Source organism: Pipra filicauda, unplaced genomic scaffold (genome assembly GCF_003945595.2).
Source record: "Pipra filicauda isolate LSUMZ 115617 unplaced genomic scaffold, ASM394559v2 scaffold60_size3304689_pilon, whole genome shotgun sequence".
Taxonomy (NCBI): domain Eukaryota; kingdom Metazoa; phylum Chordata; class Aves; order Passeriformes; family Pipridae; genus Pipra; species Pipra filicauda.
This window is the reverse complement of record NW_024104765.1, coordinates 1019237-1038493: the sequence shown is the minus strand read 5'-3', so window position 1 is coordinate 1038493 and position 19257 is coordinate 1019237. Positions and strand designations below refer to the sequence as shown.

The 19257-nt window shown below is 43.2% G+C and overlaps 2 protein-coding genes across 2 annotated transcripts; one reads left to right on the top strand and one right to left on the bottom strand.

The window, feature by feature from the left end:
- Positions 1-3828: 3828 nt before the first annotated feature.
- On the bottom strand, positions 3829-6192 carry PNRC1 (proline rich nuclear receptor coactivator 1). Its single transcript, XM_027743623.2, has 2 exons — positions 5528-6192; positions 3829-4955 (listed from the first exon to the last, which is right to left on the bottom strand). The coding sequence occupies exons 1-2, from the start codon at positions 5906-5908 to the stop codon at positions 4515-4517; spliced, it is 822 nt and encodes a 273-aa protein (XP_027599424.1). The 5' UTR covers positions 5909-6192; the 3' UTR covers positions 3829-4514.
- Positions 5907-9134, top strand: BORCS6 (BLOC-1 related complex subunit 6). Its single transcript, XM_039388116.1, has 2 exons — positions 5907-5973; positions 6069-9134. The coding sequence occupies exons 1-2, from the start codon at positions 5907-5909 to the stop codon at positions 7097-7099; spliced, it is 1098 nt and encodes a 365-aa protein (XP_039244050.1). The 3' UTR covers positions 7100-9134.
- The last annotated feature ends 10123 nt before the right edge of the window (positions 9135-19257 follow it).

Here is a 19257-nt window from a genome sequence, read left to right as displayed (position 1 = left end):
GACCAGTGACAACTTACAAAGTAAGTACACATAACCAGTGAAATTCTCAAACTGAAGACAAGGGTTTATGTACCACTCGGATGAAGTGACTGCATCTGCCACACACTGTGTCTCTAAGGTTAAACAAAAGTACCAAAGCAGCCTTCCAACTGAGTCAGGGCTTTGTAAGATCTAAAAGCCTCCTTTCTGGGAGATTTTCTGGGAGAACAAATGAGATTTTATTACCTCATGGGAAAAAATGTTAGAGAGGAATGCTGACTTCAACACAGGGGAAGAGGTACCTCTGCTAGGACATGTTTGTTGTACAAATTAATTCCTCAGGAAAATTTTTCAAATTCAGCAGAATTCTTGACCTTCCTGTTTTAGCTCTGATAACATTCTTCTATGCTCTCAAAGCAAAACAGAAAGTTCACAGCCTCAAAACTGCTGATAACACTCTGTTGCTCAACTTCAGTAGTTTGGTCCCTCTATTGGATAATGTATTTCTCCTTAATTTATGTGCCCTTCATCCATCTTTTCTAGTGAAACAGTTGCTAAATATTTATTTCTTTCTATTGAAAATTTTTAACACTGTGGTTACTGTTCAACAAGGTAGTATCAGTTTTTCATGGTAGATGTTAACATTTTACAGCCTTTACCTCTTGCTTACCTCCTAGCCTCTTCTGGGTAAGAACCAGTCTATTCATAACATAAAACCATCTCAGAAATTAAAACAGAAAATATTTCCCCTTAAAAACTTCCGTCAGGCATATATTATGAAAAAATATTTAAAGGACGTGTTGTGAAATCAAAATTCAAAGAGCACAATAGATTGTAGAAGAAAATAAGGAATGTGTTTAATTGCATGGTGGTAGTGTCAAGACTTTCTATGCAGAAATAAAGGCAACCTTATTTCCAAAATCACAATGAAACACAATCTATAATCTTTGGTCTTAATATAATCTATAGGGCTTCATATTAAATCTCGAAACTGAGTAAAGAAGAAAAAAAACCCTAATGTGTGGCAGGTATCAAATACTTTATAATGCAAAAGCTTAAAAAATAGCCTCCGAAAAGAATTAAAAGAACTGTTTAGAATAATACGCCTTGGATAAAATATTAATCAGATAAAATAAAATTAAATTTACAGCCTCATATGCAGATTGCTTAAGAATTCAGTATCGTCTCTGAGGAGATGCTGGTGTAACAGAGTTCACATATACAGGATTTCTAGCTCCTGCTGCATTAAGAGACAGAAGCATTTTAGCTTAGTAGAGCACCAAGACAGCCATTATTAATGAAGGTGTCTAATGGGCTGAGACTTAGCCATGCATGAAAATGCAACAACAGATACTTCAGCGCTCCACGAGAGCTAATTTTGCAGGACCATCATCACATGACATTTAACTGTTTAAAAGTAAGCTGGTAGTTAACTCGCACAGTTGATCCCTCTGCAGTTCTGCACAGCGTTGCACTAAAGATTTTTATCAGAAAAGATTTTCATTACATAACCACAGTGCAATATCTTTTGTTTCCTTACTGACCTCAGAAGATTTAATAAGCAGTTTATTTAATTCCTGTACAGCAGACGCATGACTAGCTGATAACATATCCCCTAATTTTGTTCGTTTTCTTCCTTAGAGGCTGTTCACTTCACAAGGCATTATATTACTTTGCAAAGAAGCCCTCCAAATACGACACTGATGTTTTGCTGTCATTTACTGGCTCTAAACTCAAACAATACGTTCATGTAATACAATGCTTCATCTTCAGGGAACTGGACTGAGAAATCTGTCGAAGTGAAGGAAACCTTGAAAGTGAAAATCCCTGTAAGATGATACTGTAGAAAGACAAAAGTGGGGAAGTGACAAATTAAGTGCAGAATATGGTCCTAAGAGATGGTGACATCCTGGTTTTTCAGGTGATCATGTTGAAGTGTGTATTGCACATAGGTCTAGTTTTACAAACCAGTCCATTGTGCAGGAAGGGACTCAACACAAAGATCTCAGGAAGACAGAAGCATAAAGTGCCCCAAACCTTCTGCTGGCTGACCACAGGACCAGCAATACTGACACCGAAGTATGTTAAGTAAGCTTTGTTTTTTTTCCCATTGTTAGGAAAGACCAGATGGAACATTGTCATCTTACCCTTTATGGTGCAACGAGGTATGGGAATTTTTAAATTTTCAAGACTTCAGAAGTCTCATCCAGGAGCTTTAAAAGAATTGACTGAGGAGCTGAGAATTATCAGCACTTAACATTGAACAAATTCTGTAATCCTTAGGGATGCATTGGTAAAACAGGGCAAAAACAAAGAGGTTGGTAAATTTTACACAGGATCAGAGTTAGCATTAAAACTATGGAATTTCACACCAGATCCAAGGGGCAAAAGAGAATCTGATGGTAATGAGACAATAATCAGGGCAAAAAAGGACACCTCCTTTTAAATAACACCAACCCACATGTCTGATGGAAACTCACTCTTGTCAAGCTAGTTAGCAAGATGACTAACCAAAACTAACCATTGCCTAAAGCTATGGGGAATTACTATGGCATTTTCCTTTGCACTTGGGTGACACTCAGGTAAAAAAAAAAAAAAAAAAAAAAAAAAGTGGGAAAAAAAAGAGTGTAACAGCAGATCAATAGAGCATATACCAAATATAGTAAACTGGGACTTACAGTCCTTACAGTCTACTTGAGTCATCCTCAGTGAGATTCCACTGGAATTTTTCTTTGGCCAAATACTGTTTACTTAAAAAAAAAAAGAAAAAAAAAAGAGAAGTGGTTTTGTTCATTTTTAGAAAATAAGCTAGGGCACACTAAATTATAGAGTATTTAGATTAGGCAAGAAACTGGGCTGTTGAGGCCACACATTTACCTCAAGTGCATCAATATAGGTCTATTTTGCAAGACAGTGAACCTCCAAGTCTTTGGGCTGTAACAAATTTTATATGAACTCTTAAGTGTAGAACATGTAAACAGCCTAACAGCATTATAATAAAAATTCTGCAATTATATAATCAATTTCCGTAAACAGGCCAAGAAACCCTCCCTTACTTCCATTAGCTTTTGACCAGTCTTGTTTCGGAGCTGTGTTAATGGACACTGCCAACCCCCACACACGGGATGCTGTGTCTCGGCAGCTGCAGCGCACGCGGCACAAACACGGCTGATGTTACTTAACGTGTACCTCTGAAAACACCAGCCACGCTGCGGAGCCACCTCAGCTGCGACCCAAGCTGGCGTTTTCTTCCTGTGTGCTGTTCTTATAGACTAGAGCAGAGAGGTTTTTTTTCCAGTGGATCCAAAACCGTAAAAATGCTTTTCTCTTACGTAAATTTCACACGTTTCCTAAATTTGTTAATCTTTTTTAAACTCTAGATTAGTAACTGCAAATCTGTTATCTTCTCATCACATCAGTAAATCAGAGGAACGTCTTTTCCAGCACAGCTATCACGAAGAGACAAATCTGGTAAAAAATACAAAGTTTAACTTGCCCCATCTGTACCTTTTTGTCACTGCTACCATTCACTATCAACTACTTTAATAACTACTTACTATGAAAATATTTAAGGAGCATTACAGGACGAATTTGAATGTGTGATTGCCCAACCTTCTTGAAATATGAATTTTCAGCAAACAAAAAGAACGTAAACCGACTTATCACAAAGGAAAATTTTTTTTTTTAAACATAAAGAATTCTTACTGAGCTATTGAATTTCTTAATTAAGGTTGAGACAGTTAAAAGCTGAGAAAAACAATGTATTTCTATTGATGCACTAGAAAGCAATCAGATAATTAACAGACACACACACACACAGAGTCACAAAAGAAAACCAAGACATGCTTAAGGGGAGGCCAAATTATTTTATTTAATTTTTTAGTGACCAATTAGATTTTTGGCAGAAAGCTCTGCTCTTTCCTTTTTTCTTTCTTTTTTTTTTTTTTTTTTAAAGAAATCAGCAGTGCTCAAATCAATGGGTTGGAATTTTACTCAAATTCCAGTTAATTTTGAAAACAAACAGATGAACAGAATTCCAGATAGTTTCCAGAGCAGAGAGCAAAACTTCACATTTGTATGAAAATTACATGTTTTTACTTAATTGGGAGACAGAATGTAAAACTATTGTCAGTAGTGCACGAATAAAACATTCACATTTGATCTGGAACCTTAAAATCAGAAAGCTGTACTCTCCTTCCAAAATTTTCATTACCTTGTGCAAAGCAAGTCAAGTCTTCATGTGTCAAACACACACGTAAAATTGTCCATATTTTATATACAAGACATCTACCAATCAGGCAGTGCAAAATACATCCTTTCATAACAAAACTAAAATGTACCTCTCAAAGTATGAACAAGAATATACACATAATACATGATGTACACTATTTACACAACCATAAAAAATATAATACAAGGATTTTTTTATGTGTTTATAAGACTTGACAGTCTTTTGCAAATTTTGTTGCAACAAGGCATGTTTTAAGTTTCCTGGATGGAGTTTTCTTTGCCAATTACTCAAGAGATCTTAGGAACTATGCTTGAACTTTTAGGAGAGTTTTCAAATGGACTGCCATCAACTCCCTGTTTTGGTCAGAAGGTTCAGCTGTGCCACCCACCCAGTGGCTGGGAGGCTTTGGAAGGACGCTGGGAGATGGTGGGTCACTGAACTTTGCCCCAGCGTAATTCTCTTTTTGGTTCGCTTCATTTAGGGCAATAGGTTTCTTGGACTTGGCGTTTCTGAAGTTCTCTGTGTTTTTAAGTGGCTTTTTCTCCTGCTTCTGAATTATTTCCGTCGACACAGAATCCTGCCAAAAGTTCTCTATCTTTTTCGCCGAGGCAATCTTCGTCAGCGGCGCATTACACTTACTCTTCTGCCTGTTAATCTTTGGTTGTTCACACAGGTGTAAGCCGTGAACGGGCTGGCCGTAGGGGACGGCCGCCTTCTCTGTCTTTCCCATCTTGTTCTTTAAAAACTGCGCAAACAAAGAAGAGTCACGTCAACCACGACCCTTCTTCTTCGCGATCCCTCATCGGCCGAGACACGGAGCGAGGCGCCGGGGGCCGCCTCAAGCAGGGGAGAGGGTATCGAGCCGCCCCCTCCCCGCCATCCCTGCGCTTCTTCCACCGCTCCGCTGGCACGGGCGGGCTGAGGGCGCGGAGCCCCCCCCGGCCGCCATGGGGCGCTGCGCGCCGCGCACGTCCCGCCTCGCGCGCGGGGTGGGGGGGCGGGGCTGGCGCACAGCCAGCGCCAGGGCTAAATCCGGCTTGTTGCTGGGGCGCAGCGGCGCGCGCCCATTGGTGGGCGCCGGGCAGCCAATCGCCGCCCGCGGATCCGCTCTCGGCCCCGCCTCACCCCGTCCGAGCGTAACGGAAACTCTGCCGCTCCCTCCGCCCCCCCCTCACCGCGCTGAGGGGGCGCTCTGCGAGCTCCCCCCCCGCGACCACCCCGAGGGACGCGGAAGGGCCTCCCGGCTCACCGAGCGCCCGGGGGGGGGGCTGAGTGGGGACGGAAAAGTGAGGAGAAGTAGCGCAGCCCTGTATTTACCTCCTTCCTGAGGGGGTTGCCGGGCGCGGGTCTCGAGGGGGCGGGCGCGGGGGGCTCCTCCGGTGGGGGGTCCGTCACCAGGTCGGTTCCCAGCGGGGTCCTTCTCCCCAGCCCGGCGCGGTGCTGCTGGTACTGCTGGTAGCGGCTGGGCAGGAGCCCCGCGGGGCCCGGCCGGATCTTCCCCTTCCTCCGCCGCACCCTCTTCAGCGCGGGGCGGGCGCTGCCCCCCGGGCCCGCAAGGCAGCAGCTGGGTTGGTTCTCGCAGTTGCTGTCCCCGCGCCTGAGGCGCTGGAGCAGGGCGGAGGGCGGCAATCGACGCGGGTCTTCGGTGCCTGCCGAGATCCGAGCCAGGAAAGGCGGCGGCGCCGTGGTGGTGACCATGGTTGGACGTGGGTACCCAGAGTTGTGCCGGGGAGAGGGGGTCGAGCCCAGACAGGGACGAGCAGGTCGGGTCGCTGGGGAGTGTCTGCCCAGGCTTTGTGAAGGGCTGAGGAGGTGGTGGCGCAAGCGGAGCCGCCGCTAGGATAACATGGCGGGGGAGTGAGGGGAGCCGCCAGCAGCGCCCCGGTGTTGTTACCCGGGCAGGGCCCGCCCCCTTCCGTCTCCGCGCCAACCGCCGCGCGCGGACGGCTCGAGCACCGCCCGTCTCCGCCGCGCGCCGCCAATTGCGGCGGAGCGGCGGCCTCTCCGCCTCCGCCCCGGCCAATCGGAAGCGACACAAACACTCGAGGCCACGCCCTCTCCCGCGGGCCGGCCAATCACGGGCGGGGACGGCCAGCGGGCCTGCCCTGGTCTCCGAGTCACGGGCCCGCAGTGCGCGGCGGGCGGGCGCTGCTCCTCCGACCAATCGGGCGCCGCGCAAACAGCCTCGGCCTCGCCCCTGCGCGCCCCGCAGCCAATCGGGAGGGACGTAAACAGGCGGCGGCGCGCCCCCGGTGGGCGGAGGAAGTAGGCGGGCACGCGTCGCCCGCCATGGAGGAGTCGGGCTCGGCCGCCGGGCCGCCGGAGGGGCGGGGGCGGGACGAGCGGAGCCTGGAGGCGCTCAGCCTGGCTGCCGGCTGTGGCGGGGCGGCGGCGGCGGGGCGGCAGCTGCCAGAGGGGCGGCGGGCGACGCTGGCGAGCGCCCTGGAGCTGGAGGGGACGGTGCTGCGGGAGGGGCGCCTCACCCAGTTCGTAGCCAACAACCTGGAGCGGCGGATCCGACTGAGCGGCGCCCCGCGGGGCGAGCCCCCGACGGGGGGCGGCGGTTCGTCCATTCCCGCCATCGACCCCGGGGCGCTGCAGGACGTGGTGGCCCTGGCCGGGCAGGTGGCGGCGCAGGTGGACGATCTGCTGCGGAACGTGCACTGCGGGCTGCAGGCGCTGACGGCGCTCAGCGTCGGCTGCATCCAGACTTACCGCGACGGCGTGGAGAGCCTGGGCGAGGCGGCCGACCTCAGCATCCGCGCCATGTACGCGCTGGTGGCGCGCTGCGAGGAGTTGGACCGCGCCATGCAGCCCGTGCCCGCCCTGGCCAAGCGCATCCGCGACATGAAGGGCACCCTGGAGCGGCTGGAGGGGCTCTGCAAGTAGCTGCTCCCGCCGGCGGCGGGATGCTGCGCGGAGCAGCGGGGGTTGGATGGAGAAGCGCGGCCTCGCCGCCGCCCCCGCCGTGCCGGCAGCGCTGTGGGTCCCGGCCTGGCGGGGGCTCGCCCTGCCCCGGGCCGCCGGGGCCCTGGGGCTGCTGCTCCCCCTCCCGCGGCCCCACCTCGCACGGCCCTCAGTCCCCGCCCGCACGTCCCGCCCGCTCCCCCTGTGCGTGACCGGCCGCAGCAGCGGCCTCATCGCTGCTGTTAGTCCGGAGGAAGCGAAATTTTTGCGACCGATAAAGGAAAAGGTCCCAGTTGAAATCGCGGGGTAAATGGTAGATGGTGGTTTTTAGCTTCAGCTCCATTAAAGAATTTGGATTCCACATGCCTTATGCTTTCTATTTTTTGAGGACTAGGAAAAAGCGAATCGATCTTAATTCAAAGTAGCTGTAAATAATCTTTTTTTTTTTTTAACCAGATTCGAAATTGTTGTGAATACTTGCTTGATGCTTACAGACAAACGTGCTTCTTTGTACTTGACTTGGTGCCTGACAACTCATTTCTGCTGTTGCAGCAAATAAACACACAGAATGCTGCTGTTTCCTACAGGACACAGTTGTAAGAGAAGATAAGAGGAAATTTAATATATTTATAACAAAGACATTTACCTTCCGAGAATAATATAAAATCCATGGAATAAATGAGATTCATATAAGAACAAATCCATATGAAAAGTTCTAAATAAAAGCCTTCAGATAAAATGTGATTTATTTCTATTAGTCTCTGAAGTTTTCAGAATGTAAAAGTTCAAATGGCATCACTGTGAAATGATGCTATGATTTTTGTTGTTTGCTTCTTTTTGTTGTTTCTTTTCTTTCCAATTGGGAAAATATCTTCTGAATTACACGAGGAACATCACACGAATATGTGATAACATTATGTGGGTGTGTGACTGACAAAGAATGGGTACTCTGGGATAATTTATTTGTGTCACTTAACATTTTTGTATATGCATGAAGGTGTGCAGAAGTGATTTTGCTGTATCAGTGTTTCCTTTGAGACCTGATAGTACCTGAATTCTCTGCTCACTATGGTTTCTATGCAACAAACCTCTTAGATGATGCTCTTAGCAATCCATTTAGGTCACAAATGCCCCGTAATAAGATTTCAGCGGAGAAACGATCACTGTGATCTTATGTATGTGTAATGGTGCTTTTGGTGACTAGCAGCTCCTAAAAAACCTTGGAGAGAAGGTAGCCAAAAATACTATTCAAGTCCTGTAACTTTGGTTGAAGAGCAGATAGTTTTATGATAGGCAGAGCTGGTACCCCGCTGTAATCTCATTAAAAACACCAGGTGAAGCATGGACACCGTGATACCCTGTGCTTTTGTGCGTAGACAATACTCAATTGTAATAAAATAATGCCACCTTGGTTTGCATAATGCCAATCTCTGGCCTGTTTTGGGCTCTTTGGCATGGCCCTGCCTTTTCCTCCGCAGCACAGAGGTGTGTTTCATGTGTGGCCAAGGTAGCCCTCTCTGGTACTGTCTGCTGGGGAATAGCTGTGGCTCCAGAGGGGGAGCAGAGTCCTAACAAAAGTTAGGGGAGAGAAAAAGAACTTAACTGCCTTGTCCATGAGCCTAGAAGACACTAAAGATTTCTTAACTCCACAGCAACAGCTTTACTCTTAGTAGTTTTGGGGTGTTGTTCTTGGGAAAGTTTGAACTTGTCTTATCATGGAGATGCAGTAGCTTTGCTAAGTATGTTTTGTATATGTCAAGAGTGAAAACCAAAGGTTGATCTTGCTCAACTTCTAAGTACTGTTGAAATGTACAGGAAAGACCTGCAACCTTATTCGTATAGCCACATATGTACAGCTATGCTTTACTCATCAAAGCTGAGGTGAAGCCTTTAAAGCCTTTAAACCAACGCTCTTGTTTTTCGATAGCATTTTATTTGTAGTCACCCACGTTCAATGCTAATTCCCTGCTAAAATGGTCAAGTCTGTAGAATAAAATTATTACTTTTATGTTTTTAATTGTGAGTGATTAGTTCTTGTTGAAGTGTTTCACTTCTTTATTATTGCATTCCTTATTTGGTAAAATAATTTGAAAGCTAATTTAAACTCTGCTCCTGCATCTACACAGAGACCCTTTAATGTGATTGCAGAGCCAGTTTCAGTCTAGGTCCTCAGGGAGTAATTTCTGACAGTGATGTCATTCACGTGATGAAAAAGGAATGGCTGACTAGTGAATTGCAAGTGTGAAGAAAGCGGTAATTACATTGTTGGGGTTTGTTTTTTAATATTTGTCTGAACACATCAGCTTGTTTGAAGGGCAGATTTAACTGAGCTTGGTGAAGTGACTCCTGTTCCCAGGTGTCTGCCTTGTACGTTTGCCATCCCTGGGGCAGGCACGGCTGAAGTGCTGTCAGCCTGCTCTGTGCCACCACAATCCATACCAATATGTAACTGCATAGCTGCTATGGTTTCCAGACCCCCTGGAAACCATACTGGCCCTCTGTTGCTGCAGGAATGGTGATACTTGCCAGTGTCTATCAGTGCAGCTCTGGTGCCAGCCTTGCCCTTGATATCCTGTGTGAACTGCTTGTGAGCTATGTGCAGCTCTGTAGCCTCCAAGGAGGTTTGTCCTTCTGCAGTCATAGACTTCTGTACTGCCCTTTTGATCCTAGTCCAGGCTTTCTTGTGCATGTTCTTTGTTAATTCTAGCATTTTCCAGCTTTTGGATGCTGAAAGCTTTCAGGTTCTTTTAGCCTTTTCTGCTTAACCTCGCAGTGAGGACTGTAAAACCATGTTTGGGTTTTCCAAGACCTTCAAATGGGTTTGCATATATTTTCTTGCTTAGTCACGAAGGTTTGTTTTCCGTTCCTCATCAGCTGTCAAGTGAACTTTCATTGAAACAAGATGGGCAAGGTCAAAAAAGAAAATTAACAAAATAAAATGACGTGCAGAGCACTAAGCAAAGCCGGATGCAGAATTCTCTGCTCTGAGAACCACCAGTGACTCTTAGGAAATAGCTAAATTTGATAATTTTTCTTCAAGTGTAAGATCTGACTGTGGAAATTATTTTTCTGATGAAGGTGTGGTTGGTTCTGCTTCATTCAGATCATTTTTAGCCTTCTGTCCTTTCTGGGGTTTTGTATTCCCTAACTTGTGAGGTCCTTATTCCCTGACTCCAAGCCAGTTCCATATCCATGCTATTTATGAGAGCTTTACCAGATAAAACCTTAATTACAGCTGAAAAAAAATACAGCCAGTCACCCAAAGCATGAACCAACATTTCACCTTTAAGGCTTTTTTTTCAGTGTAACTTAATTGCATCAGGTGTTCAGTAAGTACATCAGCTTTGTGTGTGTCTTGCTGCCAGCCAGACACTAAAATACACAAGACTTTTGGCCGCAATGTCCAACTTTATGATGGTATTTACTCTCATTAGTAAGCTCTTGACCGAGTTACCGGTATGAGGAACAGCATGTGAGTTGAATCCAAGAGCAAACCTCTTAGCATTACAGATGCAACTCTTTTGAAATGGTTTAAAATAGTGTGGTTTTACTGCCAGAAGACAAACAATTTTAAAGCTTCCAAATTATCCACAGCTTTCCAGAGGAGTAAGATCAATTCTAGCAAACTGTGTTAGCCAAAACTGAAAAGTCTGTTAAGAGAGAGACCTCTTGCAATAGGTGTCATCCAACATAAGACAGGTTCTGGCTGTCAGATGCCACACTACCTTGTCCTGACCAACACTGGTATGTGCACATGAAAAGAACAACTTTTAAAGAACCCCAGATCATGTTTATGTTGCTGTCACAATTTGCTTTTATTGCTAGGAAATTACTTTGAGAAAAGAACATTCCTATAAAAATAATAAATTAGTCCAGTTAGTACAGTGGAGCCTCTACTTCTGGCCCCACCCTGGCCCCATCCTGGAACCTCCTGCCATGCATAGAAGACAGAGAGATTCATGACATTTCTCTTTTAGAAAGCTTAGCGCAGTTACTGCAGCAGATGCAGGAACTGAAACTGATTTTGTTTTCATGTTTGCTGCTCCAGCTTGGTGCCTGGGGAAAGCTTTTCTCATCGTTGTTCTCTGTTGTTCAAAGCTCAAGAATCAGAGATGCGATCAATGGACTTGGGCCTGGAGCTTCCACCTTAACCGTTCAAGATCCTTGTGCCCTCTGTTACAACAGCAGTAGCATTACACTCTTATCTTGTAACAGGAAAAATGATGAAGAATCAAACTTTCAAACCTCCCTGCGGTTCTCTTCTACTTCTACTATTTATACACATTAGAAGGCATGCAAAAACGAAACAAAAAAACATAACCCTCTCCCTCCAAAAACTATTTATTGATCCTCTTCCCAAATCTGAGAGGATGTGAATAGGTTGGCCGTTTCATAATAATAGTTATTGGCTGTCAAGGATAACATGCTTGAGATGGCTTTCACAGTAGTGTTGAGTCCCTATGAGACTTAAAGAGAACCTGAGTTTAAAGAAAATAAAATACTACATTTTTATTATATTATTGATAGGGTTGGAGATAGGATAGTCTATGCAACACTTGCACAACTGGCATCTGTTGTTTGCCATCAGGGTTGGACTGTCATGTACATCAGTCAGGATGCAGCAGCACTCATTAACTGGGAGAGCAGAAAAGCAGAGTTAAAACTGTCTTGATTATTTTCCTAGATTACAGCTAGAAAGTGCTGTCACTGTAATTGTTTCCAGAATGAGTTCACATTGTTGTGATTAATTAGTATGAAGTACCTTTGTCGACAGTAGATTTATATTAGAAAAGGCTAATAATTTATATCAGTATTTTTATGAATGCTAGTTAGAGAAGTAAGAATCCCATAATTTTATCCAACACTGTATTTCTTGTCTCAGTGTGACCAAGGATGGTTTTTCCTTGCTTTCTTTATAGACAGTGCTGGAAAAATTCTCACCACTGATCTTGCTTGTAAAACAGAAACATGCTCAGTGAGTTGTTAGGAAGGGTTTTGTTAAGGACAGCTTCCTTGTCTGGAAGTACATGTAAATTAAGGGAAAAAAATTCCACAAATCTGCCAGACAATCATTCCTAATTTCTCAGAAGTGTAATAATCCTAAGTATCTGGTTTGTCACTGGGATTGTTTCACTACACTCAGCAGCAGAAATTCAAAAAATCCCAGGTTGAAATCTTAGATTTTTTAAAAATGAGCTTTCAATGGCTTAATATCAGGCGTGGTGTTTGCCAGCCATTTTCACTCTAATGAAATCTTTCTTGTCTGAACTTGAGCTGATGCCACTCAAGGAAATGCTAACCTGAAAAAAATTGCCCTTAAAATCAAAGCATCATTTGACTTTGTTCCTCTTTCTGTTTTAACTGCATACGCAATTTGTTTACTCATTGCATTTTTTTTTCCCAGGCTGGGACTTTCCAGTGACGTGTCCTCAGCTGGAAGGAGAGGGGAGTTTCTCACCACTGAGCAACACTGTGATTTTCCATTTTCCAAAACTCTTCCTGCATGCCATTTATAGTTGATGCTACTGATCCAGTTTGGTTTTGTTTCCCTCTTTAAAGAAAGAGATGTGCAACTAAAAGCCTTTCATCTTTCCTGCTCTGATGCCATCAGGTTTCTTTTGTCTGCTGAGAGCAACTGGAAAGTTACAACAGTGTCCCTCCCATTCGCCATTTTTGACAGCCACCAGCTGTACCACTTTTCTTCTGGCAAAACCTTGTTCTGGACCTCATCCGTTCTCAGTGCTATTCTTTGATCCCACTTATCTTCTGTCTTCAGTTGCATGACTTACTGCATTGGTGTTATCGTACTGCCAAAGGCACCAGCCTTCTTATTTAGCTCAGTTATGTCCTTGTTTAGCTGCCCTTGTTGTTTTTCATTCCTGTTCTGCCTCAGATTCAAAATGGTTATCTGCAGGTTGTGGCCAAGGCTGGTTTCTGCCGCCTACCTGACCTCTTCTCTTCTGATGTCATCCATTCCTTTATCCTTTAAAATATCACAGTGAATTACCTTATGCTTTCTTTTTCTGTGACTTCCTTGCTGGTGTCTTCTGCAATGCTTCTTGTATCCAGGATAGCCACCACCAATTGTCTTGTTTTAAAATCAACCCTCAGGCATCAGCAAGTCAGAAACCACACAGATAGCAGATTATTATACTAAATAGGAGGCATCACAGAAAAATTAAACATTTCTAACAGAAGAGAGCTAGGTCTCATTATTTGATTCTGATCTGTTTTCATAATATGCCAACAAATGCAAATAAAAATGAACAAACTACTTGCAAAATAATACTGTGAATAACTGTGAATGCTGTGATGTATCTGGTAAACGGGAAAATCAATCACCTGCTGCTTACGTAGGCTCCTGGGAACAGGGTTACAGAATACCAAATAGCATGTGACACGGTGAGGTGATGCAATACATGCAAGGCCTCAAAGCAAGCTATATTGTTTTTCTTTTTAATCATAGAAAGATTAAGTAAATGCTGTAGTAAGACTACTGCTAAATGAAATTCTGGTCTCCCTGCCTTCTTCTTGGCATGCATGCACACAGGGCTCTTGCTGACTTGATGAAGAGCTGCATGTATTTTGTGGAAGTTACAAAACAAAATGTGATGTGTTATATTTATTACTTGCAACAAACCTTGGAAAGGAATAGCGGTAAAGAAGGACAGGATGGATGGGGTGGAATGTTAGGAGTACAGGATGTGCCAAAGCAGTTCTTTTCTTTTGTTCACAAAGTTTCATATGTACATACTTTAGTATGGCAAATAAATTCCTTTTTAACAAGATCATTCTTCCTGTCAGTGCTGCTCAGTCAATGGACAAATGCAAGTCATGACCAAAGGACTAATTCTACATAAGTGTTAAAACATCTTTGGTTAAAACCAAAGGACTAATTCTACATAAGTGTTAAAACATCTACATAAGTGTTAAAACATTCTACATAAGTGTTAAAACATCAACCCAGTGTACTGGGTTGAACAGCTGTAAAAAGTTAAGCTTAGAAGTTGTTAAAATTCAGGTTTTAATATTGGTAACTAGGCAGTTCGTAGTAAGTATGTACAATCTTTTCATTAAAATACATATCAGCAACAATTGCAAAGACTTCAGTCCAACCAGGCACTAGGGTTTGTTTTTCACACTTTAACTATATTGTAGGTGAGGTAACTGATTTGGACATTCAGCAGAGTAGGAGTCATAGAACATGTTTCCCCTATGTGTTAATATAAACCAGAAAAATTGTGTAACTTGTTGATGACTGGGAATTTATGTAGCGCTGTAGGAATTTTTCTTCGCAGCATTCATTCATCAGCTTTTACGGGTTGTGAAATCACATGCCCATACTCTTTGTCCTTGATTATTTATGAGCTTGGCTTCAAGATAGGGATGAACACTTTGTCTCAATAGTTCAGTTTAGCTAACAGACAAAACAACACTGGGACAAAACTATATTTGTTTCTTTACCAATCTGTGAGACTTTGAATTAAGTATCTTGCTGATAAAAGTTTCCTGGGTTTAACATAGGCAATCAATTTCGCGTTACACAACCTACGGTCAGCAGCATGACTTGTCACTGCTGCCTGTTAGATAGCCTATCTTAAGAGCACATATCACTTCTGGAAAAGGGCAGCTGGATGATGCAGACACTGGGGAGTCATATCAAATGGTTTCTCTGTGACACAGTTTTATGTGTTAGGGCTTGTTTGTTTGTTTTTTTTTTTTCTACTCCCTTTTCGGTTCTTATCTGTTCCTTCAGGGAATCCCACTACAGAGCCCTTTTTTCCATTCCCAGCTTTCCTTCCTGGTTAGTGGATCCTTTTTTCTAGGTTGCACTGCTGCTCTAAACAACTTCTAAGAAAGTAAATTAACAAATATACTTTGTGCATACATCGTGTTGGCACAGCCAGTGTGCTAGTAGGCTGAAATACTTGTATTTTGGAAACCTATTAATAGCAGGCATGGTTGAAAGTGAGATCTTACTGCAGTAGAAGAGCTTTTGTGAGTAACTGCAGAAGCTTCATGCCTTTAGGGCAGAAAAAGCTCAGCAATCCCACAGGTAGATCTGCAAGCCTGGCTCCAGGTTGCTTCTCTAGAAGTAAGAAGAAAGAATAAATTGGCCAAGTGATAGGTTGACTGTATCGCCATAAATCTGCTGGAGCGGATCTGCTGGGGCTGGCAGGTACTCACTGCAGCCATCATCTCCTTCAATGACAGAAATGACTTTATCTCTGAGATAATTAATGCTGTCGAAACTGGATACACATTTACTTATCGTGCTTTTCGATGCCATGGTTTATGTAAATGAAAATAAGTGTTGACATTAAACAGATGATGAATCTAATTGAACCATCCTTTTTAGTCCACACCCCATAAAAAAAAGAAAGCAATTTCCAAATTTTGTAGATGTGGTTTTGCCACCCAGAGGGAAAAAAAGCTTCTTTATGGTGACAGTGGGTGTCAGTAACAAATGGAACAAAACATAGCTAGATCAGGAACAACAGGGGATGTAACCACAGTTTGCTGACTGTAGTTATGTGAGAGCTGTCCTGAGTTTAACTTTGTCTTTTCTACACTGGAAATCTTAAAAGACACAACAATAAAATTACAACACATTTTTTTGTTAAAGAATAAGTTAAATGTTTGTTTCAAGATCTGGATTAATAATGTCAACGATGTACTTTAATTAGTTCAGCTTTGCACATAAACTGACTCAAATTTCCTTTGTATCCTTGGTAGATCACAAACCTAAGAAAATCTGAGGCTGTGTTTGGGTATTTGGCAGCAAGGCTAGGCATATGTTAAGGCACCCAGAACAGCCCTTTTTATGCCCAAGCCCTGCCGGCTGGTTCCTGGCCATCCACTGCATTTCCCTCTGAGTTTATCCACACTCCTTGTGCAGCCACAAGACGAAACAGAACGAGGAACTCAACCCAGCTGAACCCAGCAGGGAGGGAGTGGAAGACTTGTTTGCTTTTTGGCTGCATTGATTCCAGCCTTGTGTTACTGCGCAGACAGTTGCTCAGCACAAGGGAGGAATCCTTGTGGAGAAGAAAGGGTGTGAGAGCCTGATGTGCACAGCTGAGATAAGGGAGGGCTTGCAGCTGCTACCATTTAAATCATGTTGACCTGTAGCCTACAAAAGTGCTTTGCTTGTGCTGGTAGTTGGGTTGTTCCCAGGAAAGAGGCCCATATTTAGAAGCAGGGTTGCACTGAAAACAGTTATTAATGCCTTAAAATTTAATATTATGCAGTTAGATATATAAAACTCTTTTCAGTGTGGCTGAAATTTCAGCTACTGAGTGGGTAAAGATTACCTAGCAACAACACTACCCATTTCAAAACTGATACAACTGCAGTACAGAGATGAATAGAAAATAATGAAGTGGGTTGTGTTTCAGGACAAAATGTCTTGTCTTTTCATTCTACCTGTTCCCTCTGTGGTAATATAACTTTGCATCTGAGATACAAATGCTCAAAACAGGCTTCCTGTTTTAAACCAGCATAACCTTGTCTGTAACCAGCATTGTGTCCATGCTGTTTTTATTCATTTGAGCCTCTCTATCTCTCTGTCATTTTTCAGTAGTTTACATTTAATTAGTCATTTTTAGTTCTCTTCATGTCTCTGTGCCGTTGTCTACCAACATATGCTGCCGTGTTTTTCTAATTCTCCATGTTAGAGAACATGTAAAGGTAGGGCCTGAGTTTGCCAAGACTGGTAAGTCTTTCACTGAAGTTTAGAAAGCCTAGAATGTGTCACATAGTGGATCTCTGACAAAACGTCCAATTATAGTAGAAAAAACCAATACTAAACCCATTTTAGCGTATCTAACTCCCAGTAAGTGGAGGGACATGTGAAGATTTTTCTCAGCAAGGGGATTTTTTTTGAGGAGTGTTTCTGTAGAGCACAGGACTTCACAAAGCAACTTTTCTGAAGAAGTGTTAACATTTTCCAGTAATAGCCTGCACACTTTCAGTGTATAAAGAGTGCTATCCAAACCCAAAACTTTAAACTACTCAGAGATCTCGGAAATTCATTTCAGGCAAGTAGAGACATTTTTGTACCTCCTTCCCCTTCCTGAGGACCTTAATGTCTCTGAGTAACTCCCTAGAAGTCCATCTGGACAAGGACAGTTTCATACCCATATGAAGCGAAGGTTTGAGTACAAGGATAATAGTTTTTGTTTTTTTTAATTAATCTTAACCTAGTTACAGCACGTAAAACCAGCAGTGGAAAGAAGTGACATCGACTTCAACTGTAACCGTATGAACAGCAATGGAGCACAAGTACTACATTCTCTGAAGCAAAGTCCATTCCATCATGTACATCACAAGTTGTCATTGTTCTATTAAGCCTAAAATGGTGAGAATGTGAAAAGAGTACTTCTAGGAAATTACAAACGTATTTCAAACAAAAATAAAATTAATTTCCATTCTCTAAGAAATGCTGGATGACAAGAATTTACAGCCTATTCAACATAATTATCTAAAATAACATTTGCCAATTTATTCTTAAGGTTCTCTAGATCAGTGATGCTGCAGATGTATACTGTAGGATACTCCTCCCTCTCTCTACTTTCAAAGGAGGCTTTTTTGGGAACGAGTAGCATGTGTTCTTGTAAAGCTTGTTCCACAATGCATACCAACAGAAAGTAAAACTAACCCCACAAGGGCAACGTTTGAGCATCTGATTATGTATATATAACCATATATACTACCATAACTTAATTTGTATAGAATATATATATTCAGATTTGATTTTTTAAAAGCCTGTGGGGCTGCCATGCTGATCCCTTTGCTTTACTCCGTATTCCTTTCCTTTGCCTTTGGCCACTTTCTTGGGGTATTTCAGGACTGCAAGCACCTCAAGAGAGAGACTGTGGTCTTCATTTATCTTTGTAAAGTATGTTACGCATATTTTGTATAATAAAGCCATATAAACACAGACAGGTCTGTATGTGTTTTCTCAGGTACTATATTAGAGCTCGTACATGTATTATTCTTCACAGGCTTTATATGCACATAGAAAATCATACTATATGTGTCTATAGGCACAAAATTATGATGCAGAAAGTCTGAGAAAGTGCTTATAGGTAATAATCTTTTCTTTGTGCGACCAATCACATGAAAAAAAGATTTCTGCCAGTATAGCAACCCAGAACTTAATCATCATGCAAGCAGGTTTGTAGCCTGAAACACCGACCCTCTCTTGGCTATTTCAGGAGTCATAACCCTTTCACAGCTACTGACTGCCATAATCTGCCTCCTGCACTAAACAGGACCTCAGTTACTCCATTAGTTTTAACCACAGCCTCCAGTCAGGCCAAGATTTTTGCTAAGGTGTCCATATTCAGGCAGTAGAGGAACTAGAAAGTGTAGCAACGGAACACGTTTTACTTTGTGGAATCCAGTCACTCCCCAGCCCAGCTCCAAAGACTGTGAGTCATACTTTCCACTTAAATAAATTAGATGAGTTTCTCATATATTATGTCATACTTTGCCCTACTGCTAGTCATCTTCTATTGTGACATTATAGTTGGTTGATTACTTTATCCATATTCAAAGCACACGAACACCATATGATTTCATTTGATGAAGTAGAACATATATTCTTCAGTGTTATATCTGGGTATTTTTTACAGTGTAGATTTCCACTGAAAATCATCCTCCAGGGCTGACTTGAGTAAGGCCTCAGGTGTCCAAATCAAACTGTAAGAACGCTAGGGAGACCAGGGTTAGTCTGCCAGGAATGACAGGCATCCTGCTTATAAGCTTGTTGTCCAGCTCCTTATCTCTGTTACATCAAACACACCATCATTTCAGCTGCAGAGGTACAATAACAGGGTATCTTGTTTCTCAGGCCTGAAAATCAGTGCTTGAAGTCACAGCTGTCATCCCTCTTCAAGGACACCAACCCTCCGGACAGACACCTTCTTCCCTCTGTGCAGAGACACGTCTTTCTGATTCCTTCCCAGATAGATCTGCTAAGGAAATCTTCTGCTAAGTAAATCATCCACCATGTCTGCATCTAAGACTGTTAACGTCCTCTGTAGCAGTATGAGATTTACACGTCATCACTGCAGCACACACGTGTTTGGTGGTGTAGTCTGGTAGCTTATGGTGATTATCTTGAGCATGAGACC